The sequence below is a fragment of the Pelodiscus sinensis genome, chromosome 8, assembly GCF_049634645.1.
Source record: "Pelodiscus sinensis isolate JC-2024 chromosome 8, ASM4963464v1, whole genome shotgun sequence".
Classification (NCBI taxonomy): domain Eukaryota; kingdom Metazoa; phylum Chordata; order Testudines; family Trionychidae; genus Pelodiscus; species Pelodiscus sinensis.
In genome coordinates, this window is record NC_134718.1 from 54,887,492 (window position 1) to 54,900,088 (window position 12,597).

The window sequence follows — 12,597 nt, forward strand, 5'->3', positions numbered from 1 at the left end:
AAAGCCTCTTGCACAAAAAGTGGCTGCTCATTAATTATGCAAATGAGGATCGGTGATATTCCATGCTTAGCCTCGTTTGCATATTTCTTGCGCAAAACCAGCGCAGTGTAGACATAGTCTTAGACTGCAGAGCCTCAATTTCTCATTTCAAAACAGTGGCAATGAGAATATCCGTAAACAACAGTGTTTTCTAATGGCTTCCAGGTGCTTTTAGTAAAATACTATGGATGTGTCTACACTGGCATGAATTTCCGGAAATGCTTAAAACGGAATACTATTCCGTTTTCAGTTTTTCCGGAAAAGGAGCGTCTACATTGGCAGGCTGCTTTTCCGGAAAAGCCCTTTTTCCGAAAAAGCATCTGTGGCCAATGTAGACGCACTTTTCCGGAAAAGAGCCCCGATCACCATTTTCGCGATCGGGGCTTTTTTCCTGAAAAGACTACTGGGCTGTCTACACTGGCCCTTTTCCGGAACAGTGTTCTTTAATAAGGACTTATGCCCGAGCGGGAGCAGAATAGTTTTTCCGGAATAGCAGCTGATTTTTTACAGTAGAGCATCGTTGCTTTTCCGGAAATTCAAGGGCCAGTGTAGACAGCTCACAGCTTATTCCGGAAAAGCAGCTGATTTTCTGGAATAAGTGGCCCAGTGTAGACACAGCCAATGAGTAAAAGTGGAACCTGAAGGAATTAATAAATGCTTATTTAGTATGAAGGCTTTGGCAATTTTTTATTTAAAATTAAAAACTTTATTGGATTTTTTCCAAAATTAGGTTTCAAATACAATGAGGAGGAGGCAAAAATGATATAAGAACATATTTGCATATATGTACATGTCATGAGTAAATCACAGAACTATCAGTTATGAGATTTTTTTTTCTTGTCCTTTTTGGTTCAAAAACTCAGTAACAGAAATTAGTGCCTCCCACACTGCAAAAGGCTAAATCATATTTTGTTCAAGCAAATTTTTTCTCATAAATGTTAATGTTACTCAACAGAAGAAAAGATAGTGACACATACTGCCACATACTGCATCTAGATTCCGATATCCTTTAATCAGCTGTGTATTTACTGAGTAGCAACCTACTCCAGGAGTAATCCTGTTGAAATAAATGACACTGCTTCCAGAGTAGAGTTCTTCTTGACCTAAAGATACCAGAAGCTGGTCTTTATATTACTATTCATTGTGAAATCAGTTCATTTTATCTTCCAATTAACTGCATATCTGTACTTGAGACTGTGGGACATGGTGCCATTGTACAGTGTATAATAAAGCTTGGATAATAACTCATAATAACTGAGAAAAAGAAAAGATTCAATACAGTGTAACACACCCAAGCTGGCTGGTGCTTTTATTCCCACGTTGCCTCTGTATCTCTAAAATCCTCAGTTCATGTTCTAAGCAACACTGATTGTCTAGAGTGGTTCTTTACATTTTTTGTCAGGCTGGCCAATTTCAAACACTGCCATTCACTAGAGCAGGGCTACTCGACTTTGGAAGCCCCAGGGTCCACAATGATACTCACAGCACATGCCGAGGGCTGCAACTGAAGTGTGGTTGCATATACAGGCAAATATACATGGAAATATATGCAAATAGCTTCTTTCACACTGACGGGCTTGAACACAAAGATTAAGGCATGACTATACAACACAAGCCCCATTTAAGTCAGTTCTGATTATATTAATAAAATACAATATTTACCCGATTTTCAGCCATATAACAACACTTTTAATGAGCAATGACAGTCCAGGAATTTAACTACTAAAACGCATATCAACAGAAGACCATTATATTGACTATTTTTTTTGTTTTGGCTCCCACCCGCGGGCCGCAAACAAACAGGCCGCATGCAGCCCATGGGCCACATGTTGAATAGCCCTGCACTAGAGCTTGCATTTAGTGAAGTGTTCAGAGTAACCGAAAGCTCTTTAAAGGTCAAATAGAACTGAAAATCTTGATGGGATATAAGTTCTTCCTGTCTGGATGGTACGAAATAACTTTGCTACCACTAGAATACAAATTCTGTGCATTATATAATTGGTCACACCCTATTAAAGTTAAATATATTTGCATATGAACCATTTTGAGAAATACAGCATAATGACATTGATAATTTGTGTAATTACATACACGTGGCTTTAATTATAACTACATTTAAACAGGAATTGCTTCCTGATTCTGCAGAAGCGTGGGCCAGATCTTCAGCCAGTGTAAATAAATCCATCAAAGTCAATGGAGTGACACCAGTTGAGGTTCAAGACCTATATCTTTTGTGCTGATATAAAGAAATAAATTTAATCACAGATACTCATTGTAAATGCTTTTCGTTTCTAGGAGAGGCCAGTGCATCTACAATGTGGGATAACAATGCCTGGGTTTTCTTTTATGACAACAGTACTGATGGAGAACCTCCATTTTTAATCCAGGATTTCATCCATGCTTTTCAACCCCATGCCAAACTCATCATCATGTTGAGAGATCCTGTTGAAAGGTTAGTGATGAATAGAACCCTGCAAATCTGTGGATATCTGCTTTATATCCACATCCACAAATGTGGATGTGGATATCTGCAGCTTATTTTTGTGGATGTGGATACAAATTTTGTATCTAGAACCCTGCAAACTTCTGGATATCCACTTTATATCTGTGGGTATCTGCATTTACGGATGTTGTTGTGGATATTCACAGTTTCTTTTTGTGGATACCAATTTTGTATCTGCATAGGGCTCTAGTGATAAAGCAACACATGGAATTCTTTCTCACTAGGGCTTTTAAGGTTGTAATGTACTGATATTGTTTATATGTCTGAGGTCTAATTCTTTTCTGGTCTAAGTATTAATACTTGAAAAATCCCCATAGCTTTACTGACTTATAATTAACTTGAGACTTTGTAAATATTTATGCCTTCATTCCAAGTATTTAGGATTTTTAAATGTTGGGAAACAATAACTGGTGCTGTGTAATACTTCAATTCAATGATTACTAGGGTTTACGTCTCCAAATTGGTAGAATATTGAAAGGGAAGATTGGGAATAGTTAAAAAATAAGCAAATTATACAAGTATCTTTGTTTTTGTTTTTAAAATCTTGGAAAGACTTGGTTCAGTATTAAGCTAAATATGCCCCAGACATTTACTTCCACAGCTAACACCTACTTATCAGGTCATCCTTAATCTTGCTGACTTTGGCAGTGGTATGGGGTTGTACTTTTACAAAGATAAACTGTTCTTGAGCTGTTCTTCCTTGTGTTAGACACAATAATCCTTTTTCATTTATGTTTTAGCTCTTTCCTCAGCAGCTGTGATCTAGCAAGCTGTCAGTAGAGTTGGATTTCTGTGAACTGGGCTCCCATTTACGTGTGATGCAGAATGTAGCAAAGGACAGAAGCCCTGTGGATCAGGGTGAAGCTGTGCAGCGTGATCCTCTTGCTCAGAGTCCCTCCATGGCAGCAAAACATTTTGTCACACATACGTTTTCAGGTCCACTCAATCAGCTGTAGACTAAGGCTTCCCCATCCATGAAGGATAAGGTCTTAGATAAAAGGTCCATAAGTTTCATAGGAAAGCAGTGAGGCAACCTGAGAAGTTAGTAGAAGTGTAGACTGTCTTCACTAGTGTTATAAGAGCCACACAGTTTGGGCCAGAGTTTCCCACCTATGCTCTTGCTTGTGGTTGTGGGCTATGCCTCTCTGGGAACCCTCTAATGCCACACACAAGTGGCGAGAATCTATAATGGTGTACTTTCTCTGTTTGTTGTGGAATATTTGACATTAGTTTTCCCCTTCTAAAGATTTAGATCCGTGATGTCCAACACGTTAGCCATTAGCCACATGTGGGAATCTGGCTGGTTGAGTGTGGCTAGTTGGCTTGAACAATGTGGCTATTTGGTGGGTTGTGGGGGCTAGTTTGCTATCGCCACTAGAGAACTGGTTGGACATTACGGATTTAGACACATTTGGCTAGATATGTAGAGTCTAAGATAAAGGCAGTATATCAAGGGCGTAAGAATTGGGGGAAGGGACTGGAGAAGCATCATTCTAAAGGGACTGTCCAAACCAGGGCTGAACCAAATCATTCCAGCCCATGACATGTGCTTCATGGGATCCAGTGTGCACTGCCATGGTTCATCCACATAAAAGACATCTAGTAGGTTGGTGGGGTCCCACCGACATGTTTGTTTGGACCGGCTGAGCCTCAGCTCACCATTCTCTGTCAAATGTGCTAGGGCCTGCCCATGACTCAGCCCCCATTTACCCAAGCAAATAAGACTCTATGTATGTGGCTTTGCCAATACCACCTCAGGGTTGATGGCAACAAGGGCTACCACACACACCGTCGTCCTGGGTGAGTGTTGACAGAACCCACCAAACAGTGGAACGCTAAAACATTAAAATGCATGGGCAGTTCTCCGATTTGAGAGTGGAACTATTGTTAAAGTCTGTCTAACTACAGATGCAACCACTGATATCACTTGGATAAGTGATTTTAGAAATATAAAGTTGGCTCCTCAGCTGATAGCATTGCATATCTCCTGATGCTTGTGTCTCTGAGGTCTGATCCAACACCTAGATCAATGGACTTCAGTTGGCATTGGGTTGGTTCCAGAGAATACATGTACATTAAAAGTAAAAATCTATGGCTGGCCTATGTAAACTGACTTAGGCTCACAGGATTTGGGCCAAAGAGCTGTTTAACTAGAATGTTTACACCACAATTAAATCATTCATTAGCTTGAGACCTCATTACCTCTACACCAAGCCTTGTCAGGTGATATGGGCCAGGTATGTGTGTTTCACATGTGTGTATTTAATTGCAGTATAGAAATATCCATAGTTCCTGAGTTTTAATCAGTTCATGTATCTTCATAAACTTCATGGATTAGAAATGTTTTTAGGTGATAAGTGTGAGATTCTATCATTACCCTTGCAGAGTTTTCTTCCATTTTAACTGACTTAGCGATAAACCTCATCAGTGAAATTCTAGTTTGTCAAGCGGGGAAAGAAGAAACCTCATCTTCTCAGCTGACCTGCAAACTTTGAACATTATTTTATCAACAGTGTGCTAGGAACCATGCTAAATCTGGAGGAAGGAGGTGATGGGTTAAGATGGGCAGAGATTGTCTTTTGTATATCTATATATCATCAAGCACAATTGGGCTCCACTGGGACATTTGGGTGGTAACATAATAATTAAAATTCAATTTGAAATTGACAATCTATGTTAAGGCCTAAACTACTTATAATCTATTAAAATCACTTAAAATCACTTAAATTAAATTTAAAAAAATATTAAGCAATACACATTTGCTGCTGAATTTTAAAGAAAGTCAAACTACTGAACTGGTGGAAGCCACTGTTTAAACACCATTTCACTAACTCTATTTACAGAGAACTAGATTCTGTACATTTAGGATTTTATTTGCCCTTTTTGGTTGTGCCTCATCTGAAATGATTGGAGCAAATTTAGCCCTGCCATAAATGGGTGCAATGCTCATTGGTCCAGATTCTGCTGTCAGTTGCATTGAGCTTGCTGGTAGAGAGGGCATTCTGAAATCTGTTGGTGCATTCAGAGTTATGGGAAGGAGTGTGGCCAGGCTTGTCTTTAGCTGCTGCAAGGCTCATATGGGCCTTGGACAGTACAATTTAGGGCAGTTCTCCACGCAAGTGCCTCTTGTCCTGCCCTTTGGCTAGCACAGGGTGAATTTGGCTCAATACAGTCATTCTGTATTTAGGGCCTGAGTCTGCTTCCTATGAAGTCAATGGGAGAACTCCCAATGACATCAGTTGTGTAGATTCCCAGTGCTACTGAGATCAATACTGTCCCAATGGCTTCAGCAGGAGTTTCAGCTGCTTATGTCAGGGCTGACTTGTTTCATAATCCTTGATGGACGACATCACAGTCATGGCCAAGTCATTTAATCATGTTGGATTATGACTGAAGATAATGACTTCAAGTGAGCATTAAGTACCAGGAGCAGCTGAAATCCCAATCACCAAAGATTTTATTTTCATGCAGATGTCCCTAGAATTGAAAAACAGATGGAAAGAAATGCAGGAAATGTAGGCAGCCCAATAGAGAGAGAGAGATGCTTTCCATGAGGTGTCAGCAGCTCTTTAAAATTATATATTTTAAATTGGTTGATTAGAACAATCAGAAAATTAAATCTTTTAAACAAAATGCAGTTATGACTCGTCTTGAAAATGATTCTTGCTGGCTCAGTTCCTCCTGTGAGTTCCTGTTCTTCTTTACTCTGGATGGCAGGCGCTGTTAGCCTGATCCTGTTCTCCCTGAGAGAAACACTGCCAGCTTGCTCCTCATTTAGGGTTTTTGTTAACGTGCCATTAACAAACAGTCTTTACTCGCACACATATTTCTGCAAGAAGATGATACTGTGCCTAATGCCTGCTACATTCAGCTAAACAAGCTGGCTCTGTCCCTCAGCTTTTTCCCCATTTTTTTTTCATATTCTCCACTCTACAGCGAGATCTTCCATATACACCAGAACAAACAGCTGCCTAAAGCGGAAAAATATTAGGGGCAGCCAAACACTGAGTATATGTCTATACTACACAGCTTTCAGTGACACAGCCATGTCACTAAAAGCCAGGTAGCGTAAATGCTGATTATCAGCACTTTTGCTGACAAAATTCTTCCACCCTCTATGAGCAGGGGAGTGCTCCTGCCAACAATGCACTGTTTACCCTGCTGCTTTTTTTTAAGCATCTGTGAATGACGAAAGTTTTGGGCTCAGTTGGCCATGTAAAGAAAGTCTTTAGGGTCTATTGTCAGTGAATAGGGGCTTAAACAGGCATACATTTTTCTCTCTGCCTTCATCAAACATCAAGATTTAGGCTATGTCTATACTACAAGGTTTTTGCGCAAAAACGGGTGGAATGTCCACATCTCAAGTGCGTTTTTGCGCAAAAAAACCCAGTAAATTGACAGGACAGAGGGCTTTTGCTGTTAGAGTTATTCCTCTCCCCATGAGGAATAACTCCTTTTTGCGCTACAGCTCTTGCACAGGGGTTTCTTTCACTAAAAGAGCCTATCAGAAAAAGCACAGGTGCTCTGATGGCCATTCTGTTAATGGCAATTAGAGCTTTCTTGCACAAGAGTGTCCATGTCATGTGGATGCTCTCTTGTGCAAAAGCAATGTGCTTTTGAGGTATGGATGCACTTTTGTGCAAGAAGTTTTTGCAGAAGATCTCTTCTGCAAAAAACTTCTTGTGCAAAAACCCTGCAGTGTACACAAAGCCTTAGTGTCTTCTACTTTGACAATTACCACACTTCTCTCTTTTAAAAATCAGATTACATTAATCAGTTTATTTGGGAGAAGGTTGAACCTACAGCACCACATAAATACTTGTGAGAGAATAAGATCCCCCACCCACATACATCTTCATTGCTTTCCTACAAGCCATCTCTGACATTTAGCATCTCAGCAGGTATTTCTGTCCTCACCTGTGAAGATGGGTAGAAAATGCAGAGATTTGGTTCTCTCTCTTATGTGCTAGATGGAGGAACTGAGCCAGCAACAATCATTTCAGGATGAATAGTAGAATTTTCCTACTAGAAGCCTGTCCCCTTCACTTCATCTCATGATGGAATCTTATTGACACATTCCTTAAACCAGAACTGATGTTCTCGCGGCTGAATTGGAGTAATGTGCTTGAATCATAGAATCATAGAATAATAGGACTGGAAGGGACCTCGAGAGGTCATTGAGTCCAGCCCCCCGCCCTCAAGGCAGGACCAAGCTCCGTCTACACCATCCCTGACAGATGTCTATCTAACCTGTTCTTAAATATCTCCAGAGAGGGAGATTCCACCACCTCCCTTGGCAATTTATTCCAATTTTTGACCACCCTGACAGTTAGGAATTATTTCCTAATGTCCAATCTAAACCTCCCCTGCTGCACTTTAAGCCCATTACTCCTTGTCCTGTCCTCAGAAACCAAGAGGAACAAATTTTCTCCTTCCTCCTTGTGACACCCTTTTAGATATTTGAAAACCGCTATCATGTCCCCCCTTAATTTTCTTTTTTCCAAACTAAACAAGCCCAGTTCATGAAGCCTGGCTTCATAGGTCATGTTCTCTAGACCTTTAATCATTCTTGTCGCTCTTCTCTGTACCCTTTCCAATTTCTCCACATCTTTCTTGAAATGTGGCGCCCAGAACTGGACACAGTACTCCAGCTGAGGCCTAACTAGTGCAGAGTAGAGCGGCAGAATGACTTCACGAGTTTTGCTTACAACACACCTGTTGATACAACCTAGAATCATATTTGCTTTTTTTGCAACAGCATCACACTGTTGACTCATATTCAACTTGTGGTCCACTATGACCCCTAGATCCCTTTCCGCCATGCTCCTTCCTAGACAGTCGCTTCCCATCTTGTATGTATGGAACTGATTGTTCCTTCCTAAGTGGAGCACTTTGCATTTCTCTTTATTAAACTTCATCCTGTTTACCTCTGACCATTTCTGTAACTTGCTAAGGTCATTTTGAATTATGTCCCTATCCTCCAAAGAAGTTGCAACCCCACCCAGTTTGGTATCATCTGCAAACTTAATAAGCGTACTCTCTATCCCAATATCTACATCATTGATGAAGATATTGAGCAGTACGGGTCCCAAAACAGACCCTTGAGGAACTCCACTTGTTATCCCTTTCCAACAGGATTTAGCACCGTTAACAACAACTCTCTGACTACGGTTTTCCAGCCAATTATGCACCCACCTTATCGTGGCCCTATCTAAGTTATATTTGCCTAGTTTATCAATAAGAATATCATGCGAGACCGTATCAAATGCCTTACTAAAGTCTAGGTATATGACATCCACCGCTTCTCCCTTATCCACAAGGCTCATTATCTTATCAAAGAATCATACGGTTAGGATTGTGTACATTTAACCCTATGGACTTCTCCTTAAAGAGAAGAATAATTTTAAAGTACAGATGCTGAGGAGCTTGATATTTAAAAAGTATCAGTATTTCCTATAAGCAAAAATAATAGGACAGGATTAAATCCATTGGTGCCATGAGAAATTTTATAAGCAGCCTTTAGAGCATTGAAATGCATCTATTACTTTTCAGAATCAGAAATGTAGGGTAAAAAGAGACCTAACAAGGCCATGTCATCCAGCCCTCTGTGTCAAGGGAGAGCTAAGTATACCTAAAACAGTGGTTCTCAAACTTTTTGGTTTCTGGAGCCCTTTACATGCATAAAAATTTATGCGGAGCCCCAGCGGTCCACTGATTGTATGTGTTGTACCTATCGATCTTTCCAGTTTGTCAACTTCGCGGAGTTCCTGGAGATGTCTCGCAGAGCTGCTGGGGCTCTGCGGAACACAGTTTGAGAAACATTGCCCTAAAACATTCTTTCAGAGGGGTTTTCAGAGGGGTAGCCATATTAGACTGTAACTGGAAAAACTTTAAAAAAACAATGAATAGTCTAGCAGCACCTTAGAGACTAACAAAAAATGTAGATGGTATCATGAGCTTTCATGAGCACAACCCACTTCTTCAGATGAATGGAGTTTAAGGGGTCCAGTTTTCAAATAAATAGCACAGAGAGGGGATGGCAGGGGAAGCGGGGGGGGGGGGGGAGAGGAAGGAAAGAAATTGTCAATTAAAGTTTCCATGCTAAATGAAGCGGATAATAATACTTAGTACACTCTCTAAGTACTCTTTGTTGGGGTTTTTTATGTCATTAGGATGTGGAATATAGCGGGCTGTCCAGCCAAGGGTCTTTGTTTAGACTTCTGTTGTAGGAATCAAACTTGTAAATGAAATTAAGTTCTGTAGCTTCCCTGTTGAGCTAGCTTTTGAAATTGGTTTGAAATAATATAGTGACTTGGAGATCCATTAATGAGTGCTCAGGCAAGTTAAAATGTTCCCCAATAGGTTTCTGTGCGTTTCCTTTTCAGATATCTTGATAAGTGTATGTTTAACCTGTTCTTTAAAAACTTTAAGAAGGATTCCACAACCTCCTTAGGTAACCTGGTCCAGTGTCGTCTTATCCTTTGTAGTTTGAAAGTTTTTCCTATGATCTAATTTAAATCTTCCCCATTACAAACTAAACTGATTACTTCATGTCCACAGGGGGAAAATCAAGGGCAAGAATTAACTCTTGTCTTCTTTACAATGTGGCTGTGTCTAGACTGGCAAGTTTTTCCACAAAATCATCTGCTTTTGCAGAAAAACTTGCCAGCTGTCTACACTGGCCGCTTGAATTTCCGCAAAAGCACTGACGATCTCATGTAAGATCGTCAGTGCTTTTCCGGAAATACTATGCTGCTCCCATTCGGGCAAAAGTCTTTTTCCAAAAGACTTTTGCGCAAAAGGGCCAGTGTAGACAGCACAGTACAGTTTTCCGCAAAAAAGCCCTGATCTCAAAAATGGCGATCGGGGCTTTTTTGCAGAAAACCGTGTCTAGATTGGCCACGGACGCTTTTCCGCAAAAAGTGCTTTTGCGGAAAAGCATTCTGCCAATCTAGATGTGCTTTTCCAAAAATACTTTTAACGGAAAACTTTTCCGTTAAAAGCATTTTCGGAAAATCATGCCAGTGTAGACGTAGCCCAAATGTACATCCCTTTTCAATCTTCTTTTCTTTCAAATTTTCCTTACAGGTCAAGTTTTCTTATAAATTTATTGCTGTCCTCTGGACTCTGTCCAGTTTGTCCGCAGCTTAGTTATAGCATGGTGCCCAAATCTGGATACTTCAGCTAAGGTCTTTTTAGAACAGACTAGTAGAGTGGATCAGTTACTTTGCCCAGCTTACATGCAGCACTCCTGTTAATACAACCCAGAGTGCCTTTTTTACAACAACATCACACTGTTGACTCTTGTTCAATTTGTCATCCATTAAAAACATCTTTTCTGCAATACTGCTGTCTTAACTAATCATACTCCATATTTTATTTGTGCATTTGTATTTTCCTTTCTAAGTGCAATTTTACACTTGTCACTATTGAATTTGGTATTATTGATTTCAGATTAGTGTTCTAATTTATCAAGATCATTTTGAATTCAAATCCTTTCTCCTGTTATAAGAGAATATTGTTGAAAATGGGTAACTTCAACACACATGAACCAATTTTGTTTCAGCACATAAACAGAACAATGCAGGTAAGGGAGGCTCAATTCCATACCCTTTCTGTAGATAAATCTAGAGAAATCAATGCACGTTTGAAATTTTGCCAAAGAGCAGAAATGTAATAGCAGAAAGCTCTGACTGCCTACCAGTTAAATTTTCTAAACAAGATACATATTCCTCTATGGAAATGCTCTGCAATCTGCTAACCAAACAGCTGGGCTGGGAAATGGGCCAAAAATTAGAAAACACACAGGACAGAAGTCTTAATTGGGTCTCTGGTGACAGACAGATACAGATTATTTTTTGCTCGAGCTAGCACGCTAAAAATAGCAATGTGGACACTGTGGGGTGGGCAGTGCCTTGGGCTAGCCACTGGTGCTCGGATCCAGGGTGTTTGGGTAGGTTTAGACTGGGGTGACTAGTCTTTGCTGCTTCCCATGCAACATCCACAGTGCTGTTTTTAGCATGCTAATTCAAGCTGATTCAGTGCCAGTCAGTCTAATTGTACTAGCAGGCACGCTTCCAGCTGCAGTGTAGATATACACTTTGAAGTCAATAGGTCTACTTGTTGAGTCCGTATTCACTGGTTTGAGTGGTTACACAGAGCCTTTCATGTCTCATCATCAGTTTCTCAACAGTTTTCAGTAATGTTTATGAATATTTAAAAATAAAATTAAAAATAAAATTAAAAACAAACATAAAAGTTTAGAAACGAATGGTCTGTCAATAAAAAACACTAACCTTTTATTCCTCCAAACTCTCTCTCTCCTCTACTCAGTCTCTTTCATTTGTCTTTTCTTTCTGTCTTTCTATTTTTCAGATGAGTTGGGAGGTCATAAACTCATACTGTAATAAATGTCCTGATCCACCAAAACACTTAAGCTCACATGCTGGTGCTTTGCAGAAACAGTCCTAATTTCTCTAAATTAAAAAAAAAAAAAAAAAAAAAAATCTTAGCATTTTAAAGCTTCTGTGGAAATTTATGTCCAGCCTGATATTTTTGGTGTAATAAAAATGAGGGGAGACCATCAAAGATGGAAGTGAATACAGTGTTCCTCCAGCAATAGCTGTGAAATAAAGCCCACTTTTACATTTGTAGGGTTAGATAATGATTTACATACACACTTTGGCTGTGTCTACATTGGCACCCCTTTCCGGAAAAGGGATGCTAATGTAGACTTCAGAATTGCAAATTCCGTGGGGGATTCAAATATCCCCCACGGCATTTGCATTTACATGGCTGCCGCTTTTTTCCGGCTTGGGGATAAGCCGGAGAAAAGCGCTAGTCTAGACGTGATTCTCCGGAAAATAGCCCTTTCAAGTAGGAATAAGAGATCCTCCGGAAAAGGGCTTATTTTCCGGAGAATCACGTCTAGACTGGCGCTTTTCTCCAGCTTATCCCCAAGCTGGAAAAAAGCGGCAGCCATGTAAATGCAAATGCCGCGGGGGATATTTAAATCCCCCGCGGAATTTGCAATTCCGAAGTCTACATTAGCATCC

The 12,597-nt window shown here is 40.1% G+C and overlaps 1 protein-coding gene across 9 annotated transcripts in view; it reads left to right on the top strand.

Moving 5' to 3' along the window:
• CHST15 (carbohydrate sulfotransferase 15) overlaps window positions 1-12,597 on the top strand; it is a 93,375-nt gene that overhangs the window by 64,356 nt on the left and 16,422 nt on the right. For all 9 annotated transcript variants that reach the window (XM_075935307.1, XM_075935306.1, XM_075935309.1 and 6 more), the window contains one exon: window positions 2,335-2,491. In XM_075935307.1, coding sequence (XP_075791422.1) covers window positions 2,335-2,491 — 157 coding nt within the window. The remainder of the gene's footprint in view (window positions 1-2,334; window positions 2,492-12,597) is intronic.